General features: G+C 43.4%; 1 protein-coding gene across 3 annotated transcripts; it reads right to left on the reverse strand.

Moving 5' to 3' along the window:
* On the reverse strand, positions 1 to 25347 carry fam118b (family with sequence similarity 118 member B). 3 transcript variants are annotated; one of them, XM_063204945.1, is made up of 8 exons: positions 25114 to 25347; positions 23750 to 23839; positions 22952 to 23204; positions 13619 to 13846; positions 11923 to 12051; positions 9113 to 9476; positions 4707 to 4769; positions 1 to 2618 (listed from the first exon to the last, which is right to left on the reverse strand). In XM_063204945.1, the coding sequence occupies exons 2-8, from the start codon at positions 23830 to 23832 to the stop codon at positions 2605 to 2607; spliced, it is 1134 nt and encodes a 377-aa protein (XP_063061015.1). In that variant the 5' UTR covers positions 23833 to 23839; positions 25114 to 25347; the 3' UTR covers positions 1 to 2604. The 3 variants fall into 3 exon arrangements, with proteins under 3 accessions (XP_063061015.1, XP_063061016.1, XP_063061014.1); XM_063204946.1 differs by having other exon boundaries at positions 9109 to 9476; XM_063204944.1 differs by lacking the exon at positions 1 to 2618 and having other exon boundaries at positions 3814 to 4769; positions 9109 to 9476.
* Positions 25348 to 25600: the final 253 nt, after the last annotated feature.

Here is a 25600-nt window from a genome sequence, read left to right on the forward strand (position 1 = left end):
TGTTTGGACAGTGACAAAACAATACAAACCAACAAACAAAAAACCAAACCAATTCAATGAAGTGTGATTTTCTTGAGACTCAGCAAAGTGCATCCTGTCTCTACCTATACTCAAAACTGGTGGTCACACAACACTCACTTCAGGTATCCGCAAGCCTGGACTTAATTTATTGATTTTATTGAATGCACAACATTTATTTGTTTTTGTTTTCAAGGCTCACCACAACGGTAATATCTGCAGCTGGGAGTTTTCAAATTGAACAGATTTGGTCCTGTTGCTTTTCATATGACTATTGTCAGATGAAACATCTTCATTCACATCACAGCTTAACTGGTGAAAATGAATGCCCAACAAATCACAATGACAATTCACTTCAGGGGTTAAAACGCATTTTAAGGGGCAAAAATAAGGACACCATGTTTTATTTTGTGTGTAACTGCCAAACAGTTTGGACAGTATTATGTTTGTTTCCAATCAGTTATCAGTATACAGCAAGTATAAGCAATTCTGCATCATTTCCCTTCTGTTTACTGTTAAATAGTTCATTCTGTCTATGCTAACCCTGACTGTCCCATTATGATCTGCAGTAGTGCAGCATGCACACAGAGAGAGAGATATAGAGAAGATTTTGAGATAATTTATGAGAATGTATAAACATTTCTTAAATAAAGCTGCTCTTATATTCCATGACCTCTAGTGTCATCAATTTCCATCGATATTTTTTTCATTATTATTAGTAGTAGTGGAAGTAGTTGTAGCAGTAGTAAAAGTAGTAGTATTATCAATCACGCAAAATGAAAGCTAACAAAGACGTCTCCACAAATCAGATTTCATTCATTCCATGATTTTTGTCTCTTTTCAAGAAAGTCTTTTTTTTTTAAATTTACTTTCGTTTTGCGTGATTGACAAAAAGAAAAAGCCTATCACTTAAGTAGTCTCACATTTCTGGGAGAAAATCTTTGAAATAAATACTTGACAATATTGACAATTCTCAGGAATTTATAACCTGTTGGTTACTGCTGTGAGTTTGCACCTCATGTTGACATACAGTACACGCAAAATAAACACATTTTTTACATTTTAAGTTTTACTTTATTCTAAAATAGTACACATAAATACCTACAGACAACAACAGAAAAAGTTACCTGTACAGTCTTAAAAAATAACAATACAAAAAATGTTGCTTTTATGAAATACACTATAGCTACCACCAGATACACAATTTCTTCTTTGATGTTCAAACTGAACACTTTAACTGTGTTTGCTACAGACGTACTGTACATGTGTAGTGTTTTTTTTTTTTTAATCAGAATATCGGCCAATAGATGCCTTGCTGTTGGTTTAGGTCTGGGAAACATACAGTAAGACCTACCATGTGGCAACAGCTGCAGTTGGAACCTGGCTGAATACAACCTGACAGGAGATAGTAGAAGGCCAGACATACTGTATATTTCGTATCACAGGCTTTGTAATCTCCTAACACATCTAGTTAAACTATTTAGCCTGACTAAAAAAATAGGATTGTTCGGTTCATTTATTCATCATAAACCATGTGTATCATACATATTTGGCAGGACTTTGACTTCCTCGACACAGCATCGGATGTGTGCTTTTGCTAACTACTGTGTATTGTCTCTGTGGTCCTTGTAGCTTGCAGCTGCTGCGGTTGTTGTTGTTGTGTTGAATGGCCTGGTTCAGAGTCCATGGAGAGCGGGGTGGTGGTGGTGGAGTCATGTCTGAGCTCTAAGGTTAAGCCCCACTACACTGTGCAGGCTGTGGGATCCGTTGTGTACCACGGGAGCACAGACATATAAGGCACATTGCAAAGTGTCATTGGTTCAACCAGCAATGGGTTCTCCAGAGTCTAAGATCATGGTAGGCTACGCTTGTATAATATTGCCATCACTTTGTTAAGTCCAGCATCAACTTGAGAGGACCAATTGTGGTAAAAAAAAAAAAAAAAAAACAATACAAAAAACCCCCAATCCATCATCTATGAGTACCTGCTGGCTTAGATGACCTTTTATTGTGCGTTCTGTGTACAAAAAAAGTCTGTCTCTTGGAGGGGGGAAGGCACAAGGCTGAGTTGACAAGTTGATTGTGGTACGTGGTTGAGAAGGGGACATGTGAATGGATTAGAGAGGTCAAAGGGAATAATCAAGGGCAATGAGATGAAACAGAAACAGGGACTCTCTCCTCTCTCTGTCTTCTACTGCTGATCCAAGTAAACGATGAATGTGTGCAATCGGAGGATGAGAGGAAAGAGGAGGAGGCTACTCTACAAGGACAATAGGATGGAACAGGGGCTCTCTCTCCCTCCCGCTCTCTTTTATGACTGATCCGTGTACAGCAGGGGTGGACCTGAGGAAGAGGGCGGTGAGAGGGAGGAGCAAGAGGAAAAAGAGGAGGAGGAGGAGGACACTAATCTACGAGGAGCGGAAAAGACACGATGGGCTTGAACAGGCGTCTTCCTCTTTCTTTTGCTTACTGTTGATCCATGTAGTGTGTAAAGGTGGAATTGAGGAGGAGGAGGAGAAGGAGGCTACTCTATGAGGGGTACAGCAGACAGAAAAGGCGCCAGACTCCCCACCACTCCAGCACCTGTCATGAGTGCTCATCTGGATAAAGAGAAGAAGGGCAACTAAAGTGAACTTCTTTTCATATATTCTTAAAATATACTGCTCATGAAAATAAAGGGATTGCTCCTATAAAGGTGGTTGTGAATGTGCAGGTTAAGATTTAAACAAATTTAAACACCAATTTCTTGTTAGCAGTGCACATTTAAACTATTACCCATTGCATTTGGTTTGGTTGAGTACTTGTATACTACAATATGAAAATGCTTTCCCCATAAAGCCTCACTGCTTCATTGGGGGCTGCCCACTTCCATGGGTGAGGGCCGTGAGGCATAAAATACAATTTTGTTGTGTGCAGTGTGCATTGTACACTTGGGTGCTGTAGAGTGCTGTGTCACAATGACAATGGGAGTTGGAGTTTCCCAGGTGGTGGGCTGTCTTTCTATAAAGCAGTGCATGACATCATGTTGGGGACTGGAGATCAAAGGGGGGAGTCCCCAATGTGACATCATCACTAAATAAGGTGGGGTTGCAGGTATGACACATTGACAGTAAATAGAATGGACGCCAAATCAACGCTATTTGCCATTCAACGCTTTGAAGCCAGATTTGGGAACATTCCAACTTACATTCCACCTTAGCAACGCCAAACGCAAATGCTGATTGGACAACAACAAGACTTCTAACGGTCAATCAAACCATGTTCTGATGCTCATTGGTCAATTTAACTTTTAATATCTCTCTAAAATAAAACATCACCACAAAAAATCACCACCCTGGTAAGTTGGAGAGCAAGGGGACCTACTAGTTGAGCGAAAAATGATCCCCCTGGAGTGGCATTTAAGGGAGATACAGGGTTTTATGTCTCTCATAGGAATGAATGGGATTTGGCCATTTTTTGGTCTTTTTGGGTCCAACCTTGGCTCCAACTTGGCTTCAACAATGAAATAGAATTTTGGCCTCCATTCTATTTACTCTCAATGGTATGACATCACGTTGGGGGAACTCCCCCAGGATTCTAAGATTCTACATAGACTCCTATGGGCCTGGGGAGCCCCCAACGTGATGTCATAATGGTACATACTCTTAAAATGGTTAACCTGCAACCCCACCTTAACACATGGACTCTAACACCATTTCAGATTGTTCACCATTTTTTCATTGGTATATAGACTGTATAGTGTATATCTTGAGTGCTTTAAGTACCTAGTCATCATTGGTATAACCTGCCCAACCACCCAAAGAGAACTCCAAAATATCCTAGATAGCAATTCATGAAAGGCTGCAGTTGTAATCCTTTAGTGAACACACATTAGAATATGATTTCACAGGCTGTTTTTATAGTTTTATAGTTGTACGGTTGACTTGGAGTTCCCTTTATTTTTAGAGCAGTTATATACAGTATACATCCATCACGTTATGTGCATTTTGATATGTTTGATAAAATTGAGGGGAAAACACTGTCACGATCACAATCAAGGCAATACAAACACAATTGCACATTGCATATGCACATAATTCACATACAGTGCATGCTACTGTATGTTAGAAGGCAAAACACTTGAATAAGTACAAACCTTGTGATTTGAGATTTTAAATACCACTACACGTTCATATACACATACAGGTGTAAAATAACTTAAATTCCCATCAATACAGGCTTCAGGCTGAGGCAGGTACAGGTACCTACAGATACAAGAGACACACACACACATCATCCAGAAGGATGATGAGGCGCAGACATGCAACAATGGGTCCCTGAGAAGGGTGAGGGAAGGGTGTGTGTGAGTGTGTGTGCGTGTGTGTGTGTGTGTGTGTGTGTGTGTGTGTGTGTGTGTGTACATGTGTACATGCAAAAGCGGGTCCTTGAAGGGTGAGGGAAGTGTTGTGTGTGTTTTGTGTGTGTGTGTGTGTGTGTGTGTGTGTGTGTGTGTGTGTGTGTGTGTGTGTGTGTGTGTGTGTGTGTGTGTGTGTGTGTGTGTGTGTGTGTGTGTGTGTGTGTGTGTGTACACGAGTACATGCAAAGGCAGGTCCTTGAAGGGTGAAGAAAGTGTGCATGCATGTGTATGTGTGCATGCGAGCGTGCGTGCAAGGTGTCGGGGGCCAGGACACACACACAGGGTCCCTAACCTTGCAGGAGGCTCTTGAGGGAGGTGAAACCGTTCTGGGATTCTTCCTCGTTGTAGGGAGATCCTAAACAGAGATAACACAAGTACAATTCTACATCAGAGAACCATTTCATTACAATACATTACATTACACTTAGCTGAAGCTTTTATCCAAAACGACTTGCAGTTATTTACAGGGTATTGGTTACATATGAAGAGTTCAGATGCAAAACCCTCTAACTCCATTTCTGAAGACCTGCACTTCTATATTTTTAGAGAACCCCGTTGTTGGTTTGGTTTACATTTATATACTTGATAATACATATAAATAGTTATATTACATAAATAAAATGTAAAAATATGCAATTTTGATAGCTTTGTATTAAATAAAAATGAATTAAGATTATTTTCTGAAAAGGCACTTAGGGGGTTTTGCATCTGAACTCTTCATATGTTACTACATACAGTATAACCATGTATTCTATATGCCTTAACACTGTGTGTGTGTGTGTGTGTGTGTGTGTGTGTGTGTGTGTGTGTGTGTGTGTGTGTGTGTGTGTGTGTGTGTGTGTGTGTGTGTGTGTGTGTGTGTGTGTGTACATACTATACATACGCTTTCATATTCGTAGATAGTGAAGTGTGATTATATGTGTCATGACTGTTGCCACAGCATTTCCAAACAAATATCCCAGTGACCTTTGATATAAACCAACACAAGGCACACGTGTCCCATGTGTAAAATGTACTGCAGTATGAGCACCGTTTGTTTGCAGTCCCTCCCTTGTTCCATTTAGTTCACAAAACGACCTCTATTGAGGTGAAATGATTCAGACAGAAATCCTGTCGACCCGAGCAAGACATCCGTTTCCCCAGTGTACATGTGGCCACTTGGACCAGTGAGTGCAAGATGTTTGTAATTGGTCTAGACTCTAGAGCCCTTGACCCAATAGTTGTGAATGTCTGGGGGGGGGGTTAATAAGAGCTCTGTCTAGCCCCCTGTTTCCCAATGACTGGGTCAGGACTCAGGGCCTTCATAAAGGGTCAAAACCTTTTTCTTTTTTTTTTGTACTTCAGCCAAGAATAGTTATGTTTTCAGTACGGTTGATTTGTTTGTCTGTCTGTCAGTAATGATAAGTTATGAACGGATTTAGATGAAATGTTCTGGAGGGTGAAACATAGTCAAATGTTCTACTAAACAGCTTCGTTGGCATGCATTTCTAGGTTGTTGTTTTTTTGTGGTCATCTCACGTTTCCCTAGTTCACTGTCAGCCAAAAGTATAATAACCCTGTTAATATTCAATAATGTACAAGTACACCTTTATTCAGTGATTTACAAATATGCCTCTTGACTTGAGTCACAAAGGTTTGTGTGACTTTTGAAATGTGGGTCAACCAGAGAAAAGGTTTGGGAAACGCTGGTGTAGCACACTGACCCTAGTAAAGCAGCTTCCACCTCCACATGCAAACACACAGCAGCAGCAGCCAGCACTACTGAAACAACTTAGCAGCACAGTGAACACACACGCGCACACACACACACACACACACACACACACACACACACACACACACACACACACACACACACACACACACACACACACACACACACACACGCACACACACACACACACACACACACACACACACACAGTAGTCGGCACTACTGACCAACTTGGCACAGTGAACCTGACGGACGGCACACCAGTCTGACCCTGATCCCTTTCCTCCAGTGGCAGACTAAAGCAAACAAATAACTAACAAACAACAACTACTTCCCCTCTGGGATTATTAAAGTCTCTCTCTCTCTCTCTCTCTCTCTCTCTCTCTCTGCACTTAGCTTTTAAGTTTGTTATCCTCAGAATGGGAAAGACCAAGTCATTATGTATTACCGGTACAAAGGTTCCATGTACAGTGGTGCTCATATGTTTACATGTACCCCAGCAGAATATACGCTTTCTTGGCAATTTCTCACAAAATATGAAGGATTGCACAAAACTTTTTTTTTCACTCATTGCTAGTGACTGGTTTAAGATATGTATTATCAATATTCTGTGTTCACTCTTTCAAAAGCATGATCACAACCCAAACTACCCAAATGACCCTGTTCAAAAGTTTACATACCCTAGTTTCTGATGCTGAATATGGCCCTGTTTAACGTCAGGGACCGCTCTAAATTGTTTGTGGTAGTTGTGGATAAGGCTCTTAATGTTCTCAGATGATAAAACAGCACATTCTTCCTGGCAGAATGGTTGTTTCCTATAATAATTTTGGGTGTCTTGCTGGAACCTCATATTTGAGGTTTCCCCTGAATGGCTCAATGATGTTGAGATCAGGAGAGTGAAACGGTCGCTCAAAAACTTCATTTTATTCTTTCTGAAGCTAATGACGGGTTGATTTGGCTTTCTGTGTTGAAATATTGTCATGTTGGCATGTCCAAACAATGGACCATGTGCAGTTTCAAGGCTGATGTGTGTCAAGTTTCCTCCAGTATTTTTCACAGGGCAATGTATTCATCATTCTGCGAGTATGGACCAAAAGTATAGTGCATTTGTAACTCAAATGTCCCCATGACATCAGTGGTCCATGACCATGTTTCACAGAAGGGATGGTGTAACTTTCATCATAGGCTCCATTGACTGTTCTCCAAATGGTACTGTTAATAGTGGCTGAAAAAAAGTTTTTTCAAATGACTTTTTCACAGGCATTCTGATGCTTCTCACTATGCTATTTGGTGTATCATATGCAAAATAACATGTTTGCATTTTTGTAGTAATGGCTTTCTCCTGGCAACCTCCAACAGCCCATCTTTCCTAAACTGCCTCTGTGCAGTACAGTTTAAAACATTTTTTCATGTTGTCCTATATTTCACCTGAAGTTATTTGTTGGTTGTCCTATGCCTCCTGAACAATTTCCCTTGCAATGATCATTGCAATGCAATGATTCCCTTGCCCAATGGCTTGATTCCAACCAAACCCCCTCATATTGCATTTCTGAATTGAAATTCCAACAGTGCCAACATGACAATATTTTGACACAGAAAGCCAAATCAACCCGTCATTAGCTTCAGAAAGAATAAAATGAAGGTTTTTGAGCGACCATCTCACTCTCCTGATCTCAACATCATTGAGCCACTCAGGGGAAACCTCAAATATGAGGTTCCAGCAAGACACCTAAAGATATTATAGGAAACAACCATTCTGCCAGGAAGAATGTGCTGTTTTGTCATCTGAGAAAATTAAGAGCCTTATCCACAACTACCACAAACAATTTAGAGCGGTCCCTGATGTTAAACAGGGCCATATTCAGCATCAGAAACTAGGGTATGTAAACTTCTGAACAGGGTCATTTGGGTAGTTTGGGTTGTGATCAGTGATCATGCTTTTGAAAGAGTAAACACAGAAGATTGCTAATAAATGTCTTAGGCCAGTCACTAGCAATGAGTGAAAAAAAGGTTTTCTGTAATCCTTCATAATTTGTGAGAAATCGCAGAGAAAGCATATATTCTGCTGGGGTATGTAAACATATGAGCACCATGTAGTGTCGTAGTAATGTAGCGCTAAGCTAGTAAAGCATTTTACAAGAAATAGAACGTCAAATAATGAGTCTACACCTCCATCCATGGCTGAAGTGGCCTTGAGCATGACACATAACCCCACAGTGCTCCAGGGACTGTGGCCAAATACCCTGTAAATTAGTGTAAATCGCTTTGGATTAAGGCGTCAAGGTTTGGTAGTCTTTTCTCTGGATATGGGTAGTATCTCTGCAGTTGTGGCCTAGTGGTTAAAGAGGTGGTCTTAAGATCAGAGGGTTGCAGGTTCGAATCCCATCCTTTGCATTAAGCCTTAATTAAGGCGTCAGCTAAGTCTAACGTATTGTAAAAACACAGCCAGAAGGCCCTGCTGCGGCTCTCACGATAGGGCACTGGGCTGCTACGCTGGCAACCTGGATTCGATTCTGGCCAGGGTCCTTTGCCGATCCTTCCCCATCTCTCCCCCCACTCGTTTCCTATCTCGTTCTTCACTATCCTATCACAATAAAGGTTAAAAACTAGGGCTGCACGATATCAGAAAAAAATGCAATTCTCGATAACAGCATGCAATACCCTGATAACATTACTTAAACAATGTTTAGAAATATAGCCGAGTGTTTTTCTTGTCACTAATTTGTCGGTCTGTGTGGCGGGCATGACTCTAGTCATGGCGGACTTCTTGCACATTTGTTGATATTCAGCTAGTGATTGGAATGCACAGAAATGTGTTACTTGTTAGCGATAATCAAGTTATTTTCGCGATACGCATATCGCCACTCTTGATATTGCGATTTCGATTCATTTTCGATATATTGGGCAGCCCTATTAAAAAAAACACCCCAAAAAATACACATTTTAAAAAAACACAGCTCAAAGTGATGACGCCACTTACTCACCCCAGCCGTTGGAGGAGCCGGACACGGAGCCCGACCCGCCGCCGTCCATCCCGCCACCACCGCCGCCGCAGCAGCTGTCCGGGTGGTTGCAGATCTCGGTGGCGAGGCGTTGGAAATAGTCGGGCAGGTCGGCGTACTCGCTGCCGTAGGAGATGACCTTGATGCCCTTGTCCAGCATGTTGTCGCGCAGCTTCTTGAACTCGTCCAGGCCCTCCTCCTCGCGCCGCACCAGCATGAAGTGCTCCAGGTCCGACTTGTGCTTGACCGCCTCCAGGAACAGGGCCTGGAACGTGGTGTCATCCACTGTGCGGCCGCAGCCCAGGAACACAAAGGACTTGGTCTCGTACAACTTCTGGATCTCTCTCTGGGATGGTGAGAGGAACAGAGAAATACTTTTTCAAAGAGTGTGCTCAACTCAAAACTGCTTTTACAAGCTAGGTCTTTGGGTGCAAGCAAACAGATCTGTACATTTCTAGTAGAAAAGCCGCACTCTCGAGTGTAATTTTTGTATGTTATTTTAGTGCGTTAGCATGCAAGACAGACATTTTGGCCTAAGCCTTCTTCAGCGACGTACTTTCCACTGAAATCAAATATTACACTCGAGAGTGTGGCTTTTCTACAATAAATGCACAGGGATAGATAGTGAGTTGTGCGTGAGAGAGGGGTCTAACTGGGATAAGGATAGAGTGAACTCCAGGAACAGATGGGCAGATACTAAGACTGAACTATAAGGGCGCATGTACACTAAAAGCGACCTACGCTATCGGAACGACAGAGGTCATTATTTCTCTATGGAGAGTTGACATTTAAAGAGACCAAAGAAAATCCAGCAGGAACGAAGTGACCTGGGCAACCAGAGTGAATTTCAGCGATTAAAAGTCAGCTAATATTATGGTAATGAGCTAGGGGTGTGCAAAATAATCGTCATATCGATGCATCGCAATACTTACTTTCACGATACAATGCATCGATTCATGACAAGGTATCGTGATACTTATTTTCTCAATATACTGCATGGATTCATGACAATTGATTATTTGATAACAATAAAATTCTATTTGCCACGGGTTGATTTTGTTCAGTAGAGAGTAGGTAATATTTCTGTTGTGATGTAAGCTCTCTCCCAGATGATAGAATGCTTAAATAGAATGAACTGACTTAAAAAAGGTACACAGCAACTGACAAATAAGCTGTATTTTACACATTTACTGAAGTAAATATCACAATGCATCACAGTAGTACATGAATCGCAGTGCGTGATAGACTCGCATCGTGGCATGTGTATCGTGATGCGCATCGAATCGTGAACCCTTTGCCAATACCCACCCCTATAATGAGCTATAACGCGGTTCGGCGGAAAACAATTGGAATGTTCATATCTCTTAATATCTGCTTTAACACATGTCAATGTCATGTCCAGAGTGAGTACAGCGAATTTATGGCAAAACTCATTCAATAACCTCGGCTTCTCGGTAGCATAGGATGTTTCTGGTGTACACACACAGTAAATGAGATAGGAAAAGGGACAGAAAGTTACAAGAGGGAAAAGGGGACAGAGGTAAAGCTGAAAGGGGGCAGAGGAAGAGGAGGATGATGAGGAGGAAGATGAGAGGTAGATGACAACGGATGGAGAGAAAAGAGCAGAGAGAACACTATAGTATCGGAATGCTGTGGTACTAGACACTGCCTTCTTACTGTACCAGTAGCTACCACTTGGCGCCCTGACCAGTAGGTTGTATAAAGTCAGTCACTAGTAAGCACAATTCAGACCTACTATGACACATCATTTCCATAACTGGGGGCTGCCCTTGATGGCACTAATGACCAATGACCATGCAGTTGTCTAACTCCCGCGGACCTCTGGGATAGCGAAGTAACCATTGTTTGCCTACTGCAAATATGACCGGATATAGAAAGTCATCCGGGTACCATTTGCCTCCTGGTCGAAAACTCAATGGTATTTGGATGTTCTATATAGGCACTTCCTTATTTTTTGCCTTTCAGGACTTTGTGACACACCTATTGATTCACCTCCTTTACAGAAAGAGGAAGCAATAATTTACTGACATCACACCTTTCCCTTTGATAAGAGCAAAGCCTCTGCCGCTAAAAACAAAGATAACATTCAGTCCTGTTTTAGTCAACTGACCAGTAAAATGTCTGCATCATCATCCTTAACCACAGCAATACACCTTATTTACCTATCATTTTCTTAGCTTGAAGTGTGACTGGGGTGGCAAGTGAAAACCACTTATTCCTGGCTATACAGTTTTTTTTTCTGTTGGGAAACTTAAGTAAATAAGTAAAGTAAATAATAAAATAAGTTTCAGTGGGAGTAACTGCGGGTGATGAGGAAATAGAGAGCTCTGAAGTGCTGTGTCATAAGTTAACACCTCATCTCTGCTATCTACACTGGAGGAAGTTAAAGAGTCGGCATGATGCAACAAATAGCAGACACCTAGGCTGGACCTCAGGCATATAGCACTGTGTATGACTGAGGATCACTGCAATAGCCACCAATCAAGTCAGACTGCCTCACAAAAGCTCTTTGTTTGTGATTTGTTCGGTTGGCTGGCCATACTACATTAAAATTATCCAACTGTTGGCCAAAACAGACTGTTGCAGTAGTGTGTGTGTGTGTGTGTGTGTGTGTGTGTGTGTGTGTGTGTGTGTGTGTGTGTGTGTGTGTGTGTGTGTGTGTGTGTGTGTGTGTGTGTGTGTGTGTGTGTGTGTGTGTGTGTGTGTTAAAGGGGAAGACGGAAGACAGACAGAGAGTGAGCAGAGAAATGTAGCATGCTAAAGTGCCTCACCATGACCTCTGTGTTGCGCAGGACGTTCTGGTAGCCTGCGGGGTGCAGCACGATGCCGCTGGGGTTGGTGTACACGCCGTGGATGTGCAGCACACTCAGGTTCCTCTTGCCCTGGGCCCACTCTAATACCTGGACACATAAACATACAGTACACACACATTAATGCACTGTGTGGTATCTTGAGCAGTTTGTTTCCAGAAATGCTGCCCATTCACAGATGTTGCCTTTTTCACTAATACGTACCAACAACCTCATATTCTAAGTATTCATTATGATTGGGAAAATTGCACTTTTCATACATGAAAAGGTGCTCTTCACCATGTTTGACATTTTGAATTTATAGAAGTAGACATTTTTAGCTGCAAAACATACTGTACTTTGGTCATACTAGTAAATATTGGTTTACTGTTTAGCAGTAAATATTCATGAAAAGCTCACATTTGGCAATAGCCAGTACAGTTTCAATGAGCAGCACAGTTACAATACCTGCTCTGGCCATCATCCTGCACAGTGCACCTTTCAGATTCATTTTTAATACACTCAGATTTCTCTTGCCCTACGCCCACTCTAATACATGCACACACAGAGGGATTCATTTTAATACTCTGTACACTCATTTCTATACAAGATTTACCCTCCCCGGCATCCATTTACAGTAATCCTCAGAGAATACACACACACACACACCCACCCACACCCACACACACAGAGTCTTGGGGCCACTTGTTTGATTGAGTGCACTGTGGTATGGTGTGATTTGGGTGGTGGAACTTTTGGAACTTTCCCTCCCAGTGGGACTTTCCCATTCATGCTGTAAGTGCAGGCGTGTGTGCTGCACACACACACACACACAAACACACACACACACACACACACACACACACACACACACACACACACACACACACACACACACACACACACACACACACACACACACACACACACACACACACACACACACACATTCACACACACATTCACATACACACTGTTAGTAGTAGGTTGCAGTGGTGATAAGTTAAGATAAGTCATGCCAAACATTCTGGCATGATGTTTCCATTGGCTTGCTTACACATCATATTATTTAGCCTACAGCCCATTTCATTTCATTGCTTATGCCGGCTTGCACATGCCCTGATGAGAGCTTGTTCACATTTCAGACATTTTTCGCGACATTGTGTAGACAGGACAAGGATTGTGTGTGCACGCAATAGTTTTCGAGGTGCTGTGATGACGAGACGGTGAAACGAGTCGATGGTCGGTGGTGAGAAGCAAAGCAATGAAGGTGTGTGTGTATGCATGCATGTGTGTGTGTGTGTGAGAGAGTTCATGTGTGTGTTTAATACCTTCTTCTCGTCTGTGAGGTCCAGTGACTCTAGTCTGTTCGCCTGATGTCCAGCGTAGCACTCCAACAGGTTGTGTGTGTGTGTGTGTGTGTGGGTTTGTGCATAGTTTGTGTGTGTGTGTGTGTGTGTGTGTGTGTGTGTGTGTGTGTGTGTGTGTGTGTGTGTGTGTGTGTGTGTGTGTGTGTGTGTGTGTGTGTGTGTGTGTTACTTTTTTTTTCATCTGTGAGGTCTAGTGACTCTAGTCTGGTCTGGTCGCCTGGTGTCCGGCATAGCACTCCAACAGGTTGTGTGTGTGTGTGTGTGTGTGTGCGTGCGTGCGTGCGTGCGTGCGTACGTGTGTGTAATACCTTCTTCTCATCTGTGAGGTCCAGCGACTCTAGCCTGGTGCCCTGGTGTCCGGCGTAGAGCTCCAGCAGGTTGTCGAAGTTGGTGGTGAGCACCAGCGCGCCACTCTCCATCAGCTGCAGCACGGAGCTCAGCAGGTGCTTCCCCATGTGCTCCATCTTGTCCTCCAGGCTGTCAAACACCTCGTACAGGCAGTCCTTGAAGAAGGTGGAGCGCACGTTACCCGTACGCTAGAAGAGGGGAGAGGGGGAGGGGAGAGAAGAGAAGAGGGGGGGATTAGGGGAGAGAAGAGAAGAGAGGAGGATGTCAAACACCTCGTACAGGCAGTCTTTGAAGAAGGTGGAGCGCACATTAGAAGGGGAAGGGGAACAGAAGAAAAGAATACCCTATAAGACATATGTACCATAGTGTATATGTCAGAGAAAAGCAGAGGACCCCTCCGCGACGCATTTTTGGATCCCGACCCACCAGTTAACCCATTGTGTCCTGTAGCGACATATACGCTGCATTCAGGTTCTTGAGATTTGAGCGGTTTTATTAAAGATGTGGGTAAATTAGAGCTGAATGAATACATTCTCGTGCAAAATGAAGCTTTTAAATGCTTTTAAATATTAGCTTTTAAATGCATTATTTCATGTTTTTATGTGCTTCAGATGATGAGATATTTAGGTTTTAACAGTTTAGGTTTAATTTTCCCAAAAAGGGCTTAGGACAAAATGGGTTAACAAACACTGGGTTATGGGTTGTAACCCTGGTTCTGCGAGGGAGGTGAGCGAGACATCTCCCTATGGTTACACCTTTTGATAGGCTGCCAGAACAAACAGCGGAAGCAAATAGAGATGTAACCATAGTGAGAGTGTGGAGCGATTTGACTGAAAGAGAGCCTGTAGCCAGAGCCTGTAGCTGTTAGATCACAGGCAATTGGAAGTGGATCAGTGGGACAATTCCATTATTGTGGGCAGCGGTGGCCCACTGGTTTCAGGAGTGGTCAGAGGGATGCAGGTTCAAATCCCATCCTTACATCTCCCTACACCTCCATCCATGGCACGACATTGCTCCAGGGACTGTAACCAATATTGTGTAAAATAACTGTAAGTTGCTTTGGGGTAAGTGCAGGCTCGGACTTGGAACGATTTTCGGCCCTGGCATTTTCCCTCTACATTAGCATTAGCCCACACAATTTTAAATAAATTCTATTGATGTCTAGCCATAAATCTGCAGAGAAACCCACCCAAATGCTATTTAACCTTTTTTGACCACAGACAGACGGTCATCCAAAGAAGCCCAATCTTGTCCTATTTGGCAACACTGCCGGCGAACATTACATCCGCGTTCCCATGAACCTATCAGAAGGAAGACAGGCGCCTTAAGATTCCAACCCCATCGTGCACTGCTTTACATTTTTTAACGCCATCTGCCCACCGTCACAAAGTTGAAAATTACATGGAAGGGGTATATATACTGCACCTCTTCCTCCAAATTACATATTGTGTACTCTAGAATTAATTATGGCATTCGTAAGAGTCCGGGATTACCGACTTCGACTGGTATAAAATTCAGGGCTGGTACTAGCGCAAGGGGGGCGGTCCAAATTGCGTTAGGGCCGCGGCGGCCCATCGGGTATTTGCCCGGTATCACAGATTGCCAGTTCGAGCCTGGGTAAGTGGAATGTAATGTAATATAATATATAATGTAATGTAATGTAATGTGAATCGAGAGAGAGAGAGAGAGAGAGAGAGAGAGAGAGAGAGAGAGAGAGAGAGAGAGAGAGAGAGAGAGAGAGAGAGAGAGAGAGAGAGAGAGAGAGAGAGCTAGCTGCCAGTGCCTACAGCTGAGAATGTGGTGGATGGTGACAATTCAAAACAAATCAGCCAAACCACAAACACACCTCAGCTGCCCCAATAACTCACTTGCACAGAAAGAAATAAACTTGCTACAAGTCCCTGGCTCAGTCACGATTACTCCCTGAGGATCTGTGATGCAACGCCAGACCAAAAAACACCCTCTGCTACTAGGGTTGGTCTAGTTTACCAGGTCAATATTCAGGGCTAGACACAAGAGATCTAAGCTTACACCTTTGTTTCCACACAAGGATAGTTTACACTGCTTATATATTGACAAAAGTCTGCACTCAACGCCTATGTCAAATTGTTACTCCCCCCTTTCTTTGGCATAAAAGCCACATGCTGAAGGGCAATCAAAAGAATGCAGGAAGCATTGACACATATAGGGCAGTGAGTCCAACCTGATTGACACATATACAGTATGTCTGTGAGTCAGACAGTTTTAACCACATTCTATCACATGTGGCCAACAATACAATGCACTGTACAACCAGAAGGCGTACAGGATTACCTAAATGACATAGTATTAGGATAACACATACATGAATACACAGCTGAAGCATACCTCAGTTTCTTATTTCTGTTCACACCTCACACAGACAAAACAACACGTACAGTAAATGTCCAGTAAACATGTCATTACTGCTCTCAACTACTGTATAAACACTTTTCAACCTCACAAAGCCATCATGTCAGCAACATACACACACAGTATGGGATTAGTGTTACAGTAAACAAAAACTCATAGTTTCTTTCAGAGACAGTCGTTCTTTCAGAGAGCAGACTGAGCAGGTGGGCTTTGCCACGTTTGACCCAAGAGCCACATCATCGTCTGGGAAAAAGGGGGAAACAAAAAGGACTCTTGTGTGAAGGAGGGACATGTGCAAAAGGGAGGGGAAGAGAAAGAAGGACAGGAATCTGTAGTGTGGCCATAGAGATGATTGAATTTGTATGGTGATTAAACCCCATTGCCATGAGTAAGTGGATTGACAGAAGATACACAGAAGATAAAGTACACTAGAACTACAGCATTGAAAGATAACAAGTTAACAACAATATAAAAAAACCTGATAACAAAAGAAAATGTTCTGTTCACAACACCACACTTACACTTACAGATAATCCTTGAACAACCACCGCAATCCTTGAACAACTTCACCAATTTTTTACTCACAAGCCTATTTCAGGGCAAAGTATGTATGTAAAGCTTGCAGCTGTAGCCCAAGGATTGCCAGTTTGATTCCTGATACCACCAGATGTTAATGAATAGTGAATTAATTAATTTTCTTTGTGCACAGCAGTGTGCTGTCATACCGTCATTGAGGCTTTGCCGGTAGGACTTTATAAAGGCAGCAGACGACAGAAATGTGAAAAATAATACCTCACTCATACAGGAGGAAAAGGGTGGAGAGAGAGAGATATGGGGGAGAGAGAGAGAGAGAGAGAGAGAGAGAGAGAGAGAGAGAGAGAGAGAGAGAGAGAGAGAGAGAGAGAGAGAAGTGGTGAGGTCAAAGTAATTGGGCGAGTTCATATTATTCTAGATCCCACCCAGCTGGAGTGGAGGATCCACTTCCTCAAACAGGAGGTGCTTCATCAACCACCAGACCAGACCAGGCCAGACCAGGCCAAGTGAAGTGTGCATGTCTCCATTCTCCCTCCCAGCCCCTCACACGAATTTCGACTTTTACCCTTCCCTTCCCTTCCCCTCCCGAGTAGACATGCAGTGAGAGAAAACAATCAGCCTGCAAGCTATGCTCAATATTTTTGCACCAGTGTAACCGCATGAAGAGCCCACGCATACAGTCAGGGTCACTGACAATTTTGGCCGGGCCTGAGACAAAGTCATCTGGAAGGTCCCCCCCACCTTTCCAATACATAAAATGTAATAATGAGGACCTATTTCTGGGCCCACCCATCTCCCTGGGTCCAGGACAACTGACCCCTCTGTCCCCCACCTGTCGGCTTCTCTGCATACAATACTCCATGTGAGTGTATCCATTCCGGCTAGGATGAATTACTGTAATGGAGACCAACAGTTTGGTTCTCTGTGGGGCCGCTTTTCCTTTCCAAACACCCCTATCTGAACCTCAGGGCACATTCCCCACATTCTAAACACTCTGACCAGAACTTCGCACCCCAGGGTCTCTCTCCCTCCATAACGCACTGCTCTGTTTCTAAACCTCGACCTCCCATTCCCATTTTTCGTGCATGTGATGTACTTTTGCAGGATTTTCACACACGCAAAGACTCCACGCAAGTATTTTATCACACGAGGCCCCAGGTCTCCTTCCACCATCACAATCCACCTCCCTCAAACCCCCAAACACCCCAAACACATTTTGTGTGTGTGTGTGTGTGTGTGTGTGTGTGTGTGTGTGTGTGTGTGTGTGTGTGTGTGTGTGTGTGTGTGTGTGTGTGTGTGTGTGTGTGTGTGTGTGTGTGTGTGTGTGCGTGTGTGCATGCGCACGCAAGGACACATGTGTCATACAGGATATGTGCAGCACCCTCTACCCATTCTAACCAATGTGCCTCCTGTTCCAGATCAACCCTATTCTAATATTCAGCTACAGCAGTGTTTCTCAACTGGTGGGTCGCGACCCAAAAGTGGGTCGCGGAGGGGTCATGGGTGGGAGCCTTGGTGTAAAAAAAGCGTAATTCTGAAAAAAAAAATCCAACTTTTCCTGCAACAATTTACAACTTTTATTTTGATAGGCTACTGAACTCCGTGTCATCTGTTGTCATAGATAGGCCTTTAATCTGAATGTTTATGTGAGGTAGATATCGTGCTACCAGTCATCCGAGTCTTGGTTACATTTTGAGAATTGCATTGAATTGACTTGAACGCTAAAAAAATTGGGTCGCGACCGAATGAGAGTGGAAAAAGGTGGGTCCCAAGACTGTTCCAGTTGAGAACCACTGCGCTACAGTATTCTGCAGCAGCCTCCTCCAGGTGAACATGGCCCGTCAAATCCACCACCGCAGTTACATTTCCCAGCACTGACACAGACCCAGTGCAGCCGTGGGCCCTGCATTAACGCACAGGCTACATGCAGGCAGCCTAGAGGGGGCCTTGCAGGGTGGGGCACAGAAACCTGTAGCCTTGGGGCACCAGGCCATCTTAATCTGGGCATGGGAGCAGATTGACGCAAAGTGGGTTAAGTCTTCATAGCTTTCCTTCTCGCACACTTCTTGTATTCAGTTCCAGTGTGCCAGACCTATTGCACTTTTAATTGTATTACATGGAATGTGTGTGTGTGTGTGTGTGTGTGTGTGTGTGTGTGTGTGTGTGTGTGTGTGTGTGTGTGTGTGTGTGTGTGTGTGTGTGTGTGTGTGTGTGTGTGTGTGTGTGTGTGTGTGTGTGTGCAATGAGTATTAAGGTGAATGTATGCATCTGTGCATGTGGGTATGTGTGTGTACTACGCTTGTTGCTAGATAAACTTGGGAAACTAAACTAATACATTCACGCTAGTTATTTGTTAGTCACTAGCTAGCAGATAAGTGAGATCTATTCATCATAGGTGAGGTCGGTCTAAAAACTATTTAAAAACTCGATCTACAGCTTGATGGAAAGATGGTATCACATCTGGTGTTGACATGGTGGATCTGAAAAACAAACTACAAACTTCTGACAATATGCATTGCCCTGCCTCCCTGTTCTGTGGTGGGGTTTCCAAACTCAGGTGCAGATTTCAGCGTGGGTTTCCAATTCTGCCCTTCAGATTGGAACCAGCGCACAAGAAGGCAGCATGGAAATTCCCAAGCAAGCTACCAGCGGGGAAAGAAAGTAGGTTAAGACCCTCACAGCTTTCCTCAAACACACATACTTGGCCAGAGCCATTGAAAAGTGCAGTGTTGCTGCATTAAGACCTGAGAAGCATTGCTTTACAGCCTTTTAAATGTGATGTGCAACATACACTGGACGTAGCCTCTAACTGCTGTGGGCCCATCGACGAGCCTATTCACTCTTTGCTAAAAACACTCACCTACATCATTGCTACATGGCAATGCAAGGAGTCTTGGGTAACCGATTAAGACTTGGTCATTACCATTTTGGTGACAATGAGGATCTGCATTAAGGGGTTAAACATGCACCTGAGCTGATCTTTACCAAGAGTGTGTGTGTGTGTGTGTGTGTGTGTGTGTGTGTGTGTGTGTGTGTGTGTGTGTGTGTGTGTGTGTGTGTGTGTGTGTGTGTGTGTGTGTGTGTGTGTGTGTGTGTGTGTGTGTGTGTGTGTAGAGAGTTGTAGAAAGTATAAGTAGAAATACTCTTACAGATAATTACAACCCTAGTTGTATATCACAAAGTTGAATCCATGTAAAAACATATCACTAGTGTTGTAATTACATTTGTAAGAGTACTTCTACTTCTCCTTTATACAACTGTGTGTGTATGTGTATGTGTGTGTGTGTGTGTGTGTGTGTGTGTGTGTGTGTGTGTGTGTGTGTGTGTGTGTGTGTGTGTGTGTGTGTGTGTGTGTTTGTGTGCGTATGCGTCGCCCACGACCTCATCCACGCGTGCATGCGTGTGTGTCTGTTTGTGTGTCTGTGTGTGAGTCTGTAGGTCTGTGTGTCTCTGAGTGTGGGGGTAAAAAAGTAAGCTCATCCCTTGCAGTCTACTGCTTTGACATATCTGATTGCATATCTCCAATCAGGAAATCCCATCTTCAGTTAAACCTGAATCAAATCAGTTTAACTGAATGCTGTGGAATGGAACCTTGGTGTCTATTCCAATATACAGGGGGTAGGAGAGATTTAGGTACAGGGACAGTCCCTGAGAGACTAAGTAAGGCAGGGTTAGTTAGATGCCTAGCATCTGAAGGTGATGGTGAGACCCCCTGTTAAGATTATTCATTCCCTCACCTACATGAGTGAATTATCGAATCACACTAGCGATAGTGACGACAACAATGACAAACCTCAGTTTCCAATATACACAGACGGTAGTTTCAATTTCAAAATATTACATTTGTGGTGAAAAAAAGGAACAAATTCACCGTGAACATGACTGTGCTCTACTTGATGTAGTAGTAACAATAATGCAAAAAGGTCAACCATTTAACACCAGTTACGGTCAGGGTGCGACGTGATAATTTTCAGAATTTAAGCAATATAAATCGAGTTGATTCAAACCAAACATAACATTCTGTACAAGATATGGAGATATCAAAACTAGAAGAAGGGAACCCCCCAACCTCCTCTGCAAATCACACATTGGTTACAGTCATAACAGCTCACACACGCCAACAGCTCTTGTCATCTCCCCTTGCTTCTTCTGCCTCTTTGTAAAAGAGATTGCTATTGGAATTCTGGTATTGCAGTATTGACCATGTTGGACTCTGCACTTCCTGTCAGTCCTTTCACTGACCCTTGGGTTATCATGACACTATATGTGATTACTTTACAGTATGTGCTGATGCTAGGCCTCTTGTGCTGTGAATTCAGAAGGCAGACAGCAGATGTGTGGTCAGACAACAAACTTCCTCAAAGAGACATAAGCACAGGGTGCGATATTGGTTAAAATCTGAAACCTTCACCCCCTCTCGCTTTTTCACAAATTGCACCCTGAGTATGCAAGATATGGTAACACTTTACTTGACGCCGGTGTCATAAGCATGTCATTACAGTGTCATTACAGTCTCATAACAGTGGCACAGTTATGCACCTGCCATAAACATTATGTCCATGTTATAAACATTTTATGACTGTTGGCCTTAAGTGATATCCGGTTATGACAAAGACAACCTTGGACATATTGTTCATGACTTATCCATGACTGTGTCATGACACTATTATGACACTGTAATGACATGCTCATGACACTGGTGTCAAGTGAAGTGTTACCCAAGATATTTAGGCAAAGACTCTACTGCATGGGCAGGCAGAGACCAAAGCAGAAGTATTTTTAGCTAAGGTCTACGTATTACATTATATTACATTACACTTAGCTGACATATTTATCCAAAGCGACGCACGGGATATTGATTACAGTCCCTGGAGCAATGTGGGGTAAGGTGTGTTAGGTGTGTAACTCAGGAAGTAACGTAGACTGAAATTGTGCATGCTCCTACCAGCAAACATGAACTATGCTCAGCTAAATCAGTATTGGATCCCTGTGCTCTGTGAATGTGTACAGTTGTCTCTGCGTAATTCAGACATACATGCATATTTAGACAATACTATAGTTTATACAGAGAGAGACAAAAGAAAAAAAAGAAAAATAATAATAAATGACACCAGCAATATCACAGGCATTTCACTTTTCATGAACATACAATATTCCCCTCTCCTACTAGCAAGAATGTCTGGGTGAGGGTGTGGGACAAGACATACACACATAGATACACACATGCACAAACATGCACATCGCATACGCACAGTCCCACACACACACACACACACACACACGCATGCACTCTGAACTCTTACACAGTATATACATACACAGTACACATGTGACATGAACACACCTTCTTCCTTCATGGTACCAGTAACATACATACACACGTGCACGCACACACACACATGCCTTCTGTGGTCAAGGGCCCCACACACACACACACACACACACACACACACACACACACACACACACACACACACACACACACAAACACACACACACACACACACACACACACACACACACACACACACACACACACACAAACACACACACACACACACACACACACTATCTTTGCCCCACTGGTGACATACAGTACACACAGTGTTAACACGTTCTTGTCTCTTCTCCAACTGGCAAATGTTTCTAGATCAGGGCATGGGCCACACAAACACACACATTCTGCCCTCCTATATGGCGATAGTTTTTGGATGAGGTCGTCGTCGACTAGTCTGGCAATGCCATCCTATGTACTTCCACCCAAAGCTTTTGGCTCCATAAAGTATTCTGGACCAACCCGCCTAGCTCGGTTCATTCACGGTTCTGCCAATCAGTAAACAGTTGAGAGTGGTGACACAGAACTCACCCGCGGAGTCAGTTACTGATTGGTTCAAGTCAATGGGGAACTCCAATGATTTCAAATTGCAGAGTAAGGTCCGAGAACGGATTCCTCTTCACCCAGGCTAGTGGAACACATTCTCTCTCTCTCTCCCTCTCTCTCTCTCTCTCCCTCTTTCTCTGCTCTCCTACTGGCAAGAGTTTATGGATGATGTGGGCCACACACGCACACACGTACACACACATACTTAAATGCACACACACACACACGCACATACTGTACACACAAACCCACACACTCACACACACAAACACAATCCCTCTCTACGCACCCACACACACTCTCTCTCTTTGCTCTCGCACACACATACAAACACACTTACATACAAACCCACCTACACACACACAAACACACATCAGTTTCTTGTCCTCTGTAAGGCTTACAGTACACACACAGACACACACAAAAACCAACACACACGCACACACACACACACAGACACACACACACACACACTCTGTTTTCCTACCGGTGAGAGTTTCTGGATGAGGTCGTGTGCCACGTGCACCAGGTTCTTGTCCTCGGCGAGGCTCTTCTGGAAGCGTCGACTCTCCTCGTCCTCCAGCAGGTCGAAGTCGTTGGCGGCGTCCAGCAGAGCCTGGATCAGGCCCTTCCAGCTGCGCAGCGCCGGCACCTGGGGAGCCACCGCAGAGCTCACCCCCGTGCCCACCACCAGCACCAGCTCGCGGGCACGCTTCGTCTTCAGGCTCGGCAGCAGCTTCCTGGTGGTGGTTGGGGGATTGGTGGTGATGATGGGGGTAAAAAGAAAGAAAGAAAGAAAGAAAGAAAGAAAGAAAGAAAGAAAGAAAGAAAGAAAGAAAGAAAGAAATTTAAAATATAATACTGTTACATGCTTGTGGACGCGTCTCTTCAGGCTGGGAAGCAGCTTCCTTCTAATGTGGGGGGGGGGGGGCAGATAGATAGATAGATAGATAGATAGATAGATAGATAGATAGATAGATAGATAGATAGATAGATAGATAGATAGATAGATAGACAGACAGACAGACAGATACATACAGACAGACAGACAGACAGGAAGATGGCTAGACAGACAGGAAGATTGATAATACCTTCTTCTATATTATAATAATATAATACCAATAGATCAAACATATAATACATATAACGTTCTACATTCCCACGCGTATACTACTTGGTTATGTCAGCTCTTTGCGTGGTTATAACATATTAACTAATTAAGCTAAGTCCTAGTAACTGGTTGTGTCCCTATGTCCTGTGACCAGTAATAACATGTTACCGGTACCTGGCCTTTTTGGCCTTCACATGGCCGTCCTCTGTGTCGGGAGCCGGTCGCTTCTCTGTCTTCACAGTAACACCAGAGGCCATTCGACACCTGCAAGACAGTAATGCAAAATCAACCCACCTTTCCTGAATTACAAGACACACTGGGGCCATTTTCACCGGTGGGCCAGAGTCCCTACCTACCTGTGCTAGACCAAAAGGTGTTACTGTAGCACTGAAAACAAATCATCTGATGTAAATTGGCACACAGACAGACAGACAGACAGACAAACAGACAGACAGTCAGTCAGTCAGTCAGTCAGACAGACAGACAGACAGACAGACAGACAACACACAAACACACACACACACACACACACACACACACACACACACACACACACACACACACACACACACACACACACACACTATCTTTGCCCCACTGGTGACATACAGTACACACAGTGTTAACACGTTGCACGTGCACACTCACAAATAACTAAAAAACAAAAGTTAAAACCCTTCATCCTGTAGATATTCACATCAGATAATACAACAAAAGATATTTAACAAACTCGCAGACTCCACCATTGACATCTCTTGTCCCTAAATCTATATATCACACACTTGATCATCTTCCCACAACTATCTACAGATGCATACTAATCAAGATGTCATCCATCCCTTCCTTGTAGGAACGAACCCTCCAGTCAACCTGAGCCAAAGTTCCGACAGGAAATTGATTTATTTCCTACACACATGGAGCGACTTATGGGAAGTAAGTAGACTTTCACACAATAACAGATTGTTTACATACACACACGATTGTTTCCCTTTCCAAACAGAGACCATAGTTGTAGCATACAAACGTAACTTGACACCACACGCCTAACAGACAACCAGCATGTCACATTTAGCATCATTGATCTATTTGAGTAAAATAGGTTACGGTAGATAGCGCTTTGACAGCTGGGTTAAAAATACTAGCAACTAGACACCATATGCTACATTGAACACCAGAGCCTCGCCTTCGCTTTCAGCTTTCAGGCAAAAGCGGAAAAAAACAAGTCAACAACTATCTGTCCAAACAGTACAAACTGAACTTTCTCAAGGTTATTTTACATAGCAGAAATGTAGCATACAGTAGGCCTATGCCTATTATGCCATGGTGCCATTATAATGCTGACTGCCTGGCCTAGGCTAGTTTTAATTATGGATTATTATGAATAGCACCAAAGATAAAGACACGGAAAACTAGCACAACTTTCTTAACGGCTTAATCTATATTTTAGTATCTATGTGTCGTACTGAAATGACATACGAAAGACAGAATAGATATGACTCAAGTAAACTAGCAATAGCTGAAAGAAATGTGACTCTTACCTTGGATGACAAACTCCAACGGCAATGTTTAACAACAGTTCGGCCAGGTAACTTCAACGCGATAAAACTGGCCAGTAACTTCCTCAGAGAAACAGAACATAATCCGGGTGGAAACACCACAGTTGTATTTTATTTGACTAGCGAAATATAGCTGTTTCCAGCGGTTAAATCAATGACCTAAAGGCATGGATTTACCGGTCCGGTTGGCAAAACCTTTTGGATACACACACACGCGCCAGCTCACAAGAAATCACGAAAATCTATTGGCTGTGTGGCAGGAAGTGTAGGCCACTGGAGTCGATTATCGCCAACTCACTTGCTCGATTTGCGCAAGGCTATTTGGCTCACTGATTTGGCTCACAAGAAGGCGCAGGGGGAATTGATCTTCATTCATAACAGTGTATAAGACAGTTATGACATTGCTGTAACTTTTTGTTTTAAACATTCAAAATGTCCCATTCCATGCCACGCGTGCCTAGTGTCATAT

The sequence above is a fragment of the Engraulis encrasicolus genome, chromosome 8 (genome assembly GCF_034702125.1).
Source record: "Engraulis encrasicolus isolate BLACKSEA-1 chromosome 8, IST_EnEncr_1.0, whole genome shotgun sequence".
Classification (NCBI taxonomy): Eukaryota; Metazoa; Chordata; class Actinopteri; order Clupeiformes; family Engraulidae; genus Engraulis; species Engraulis encrasicolus.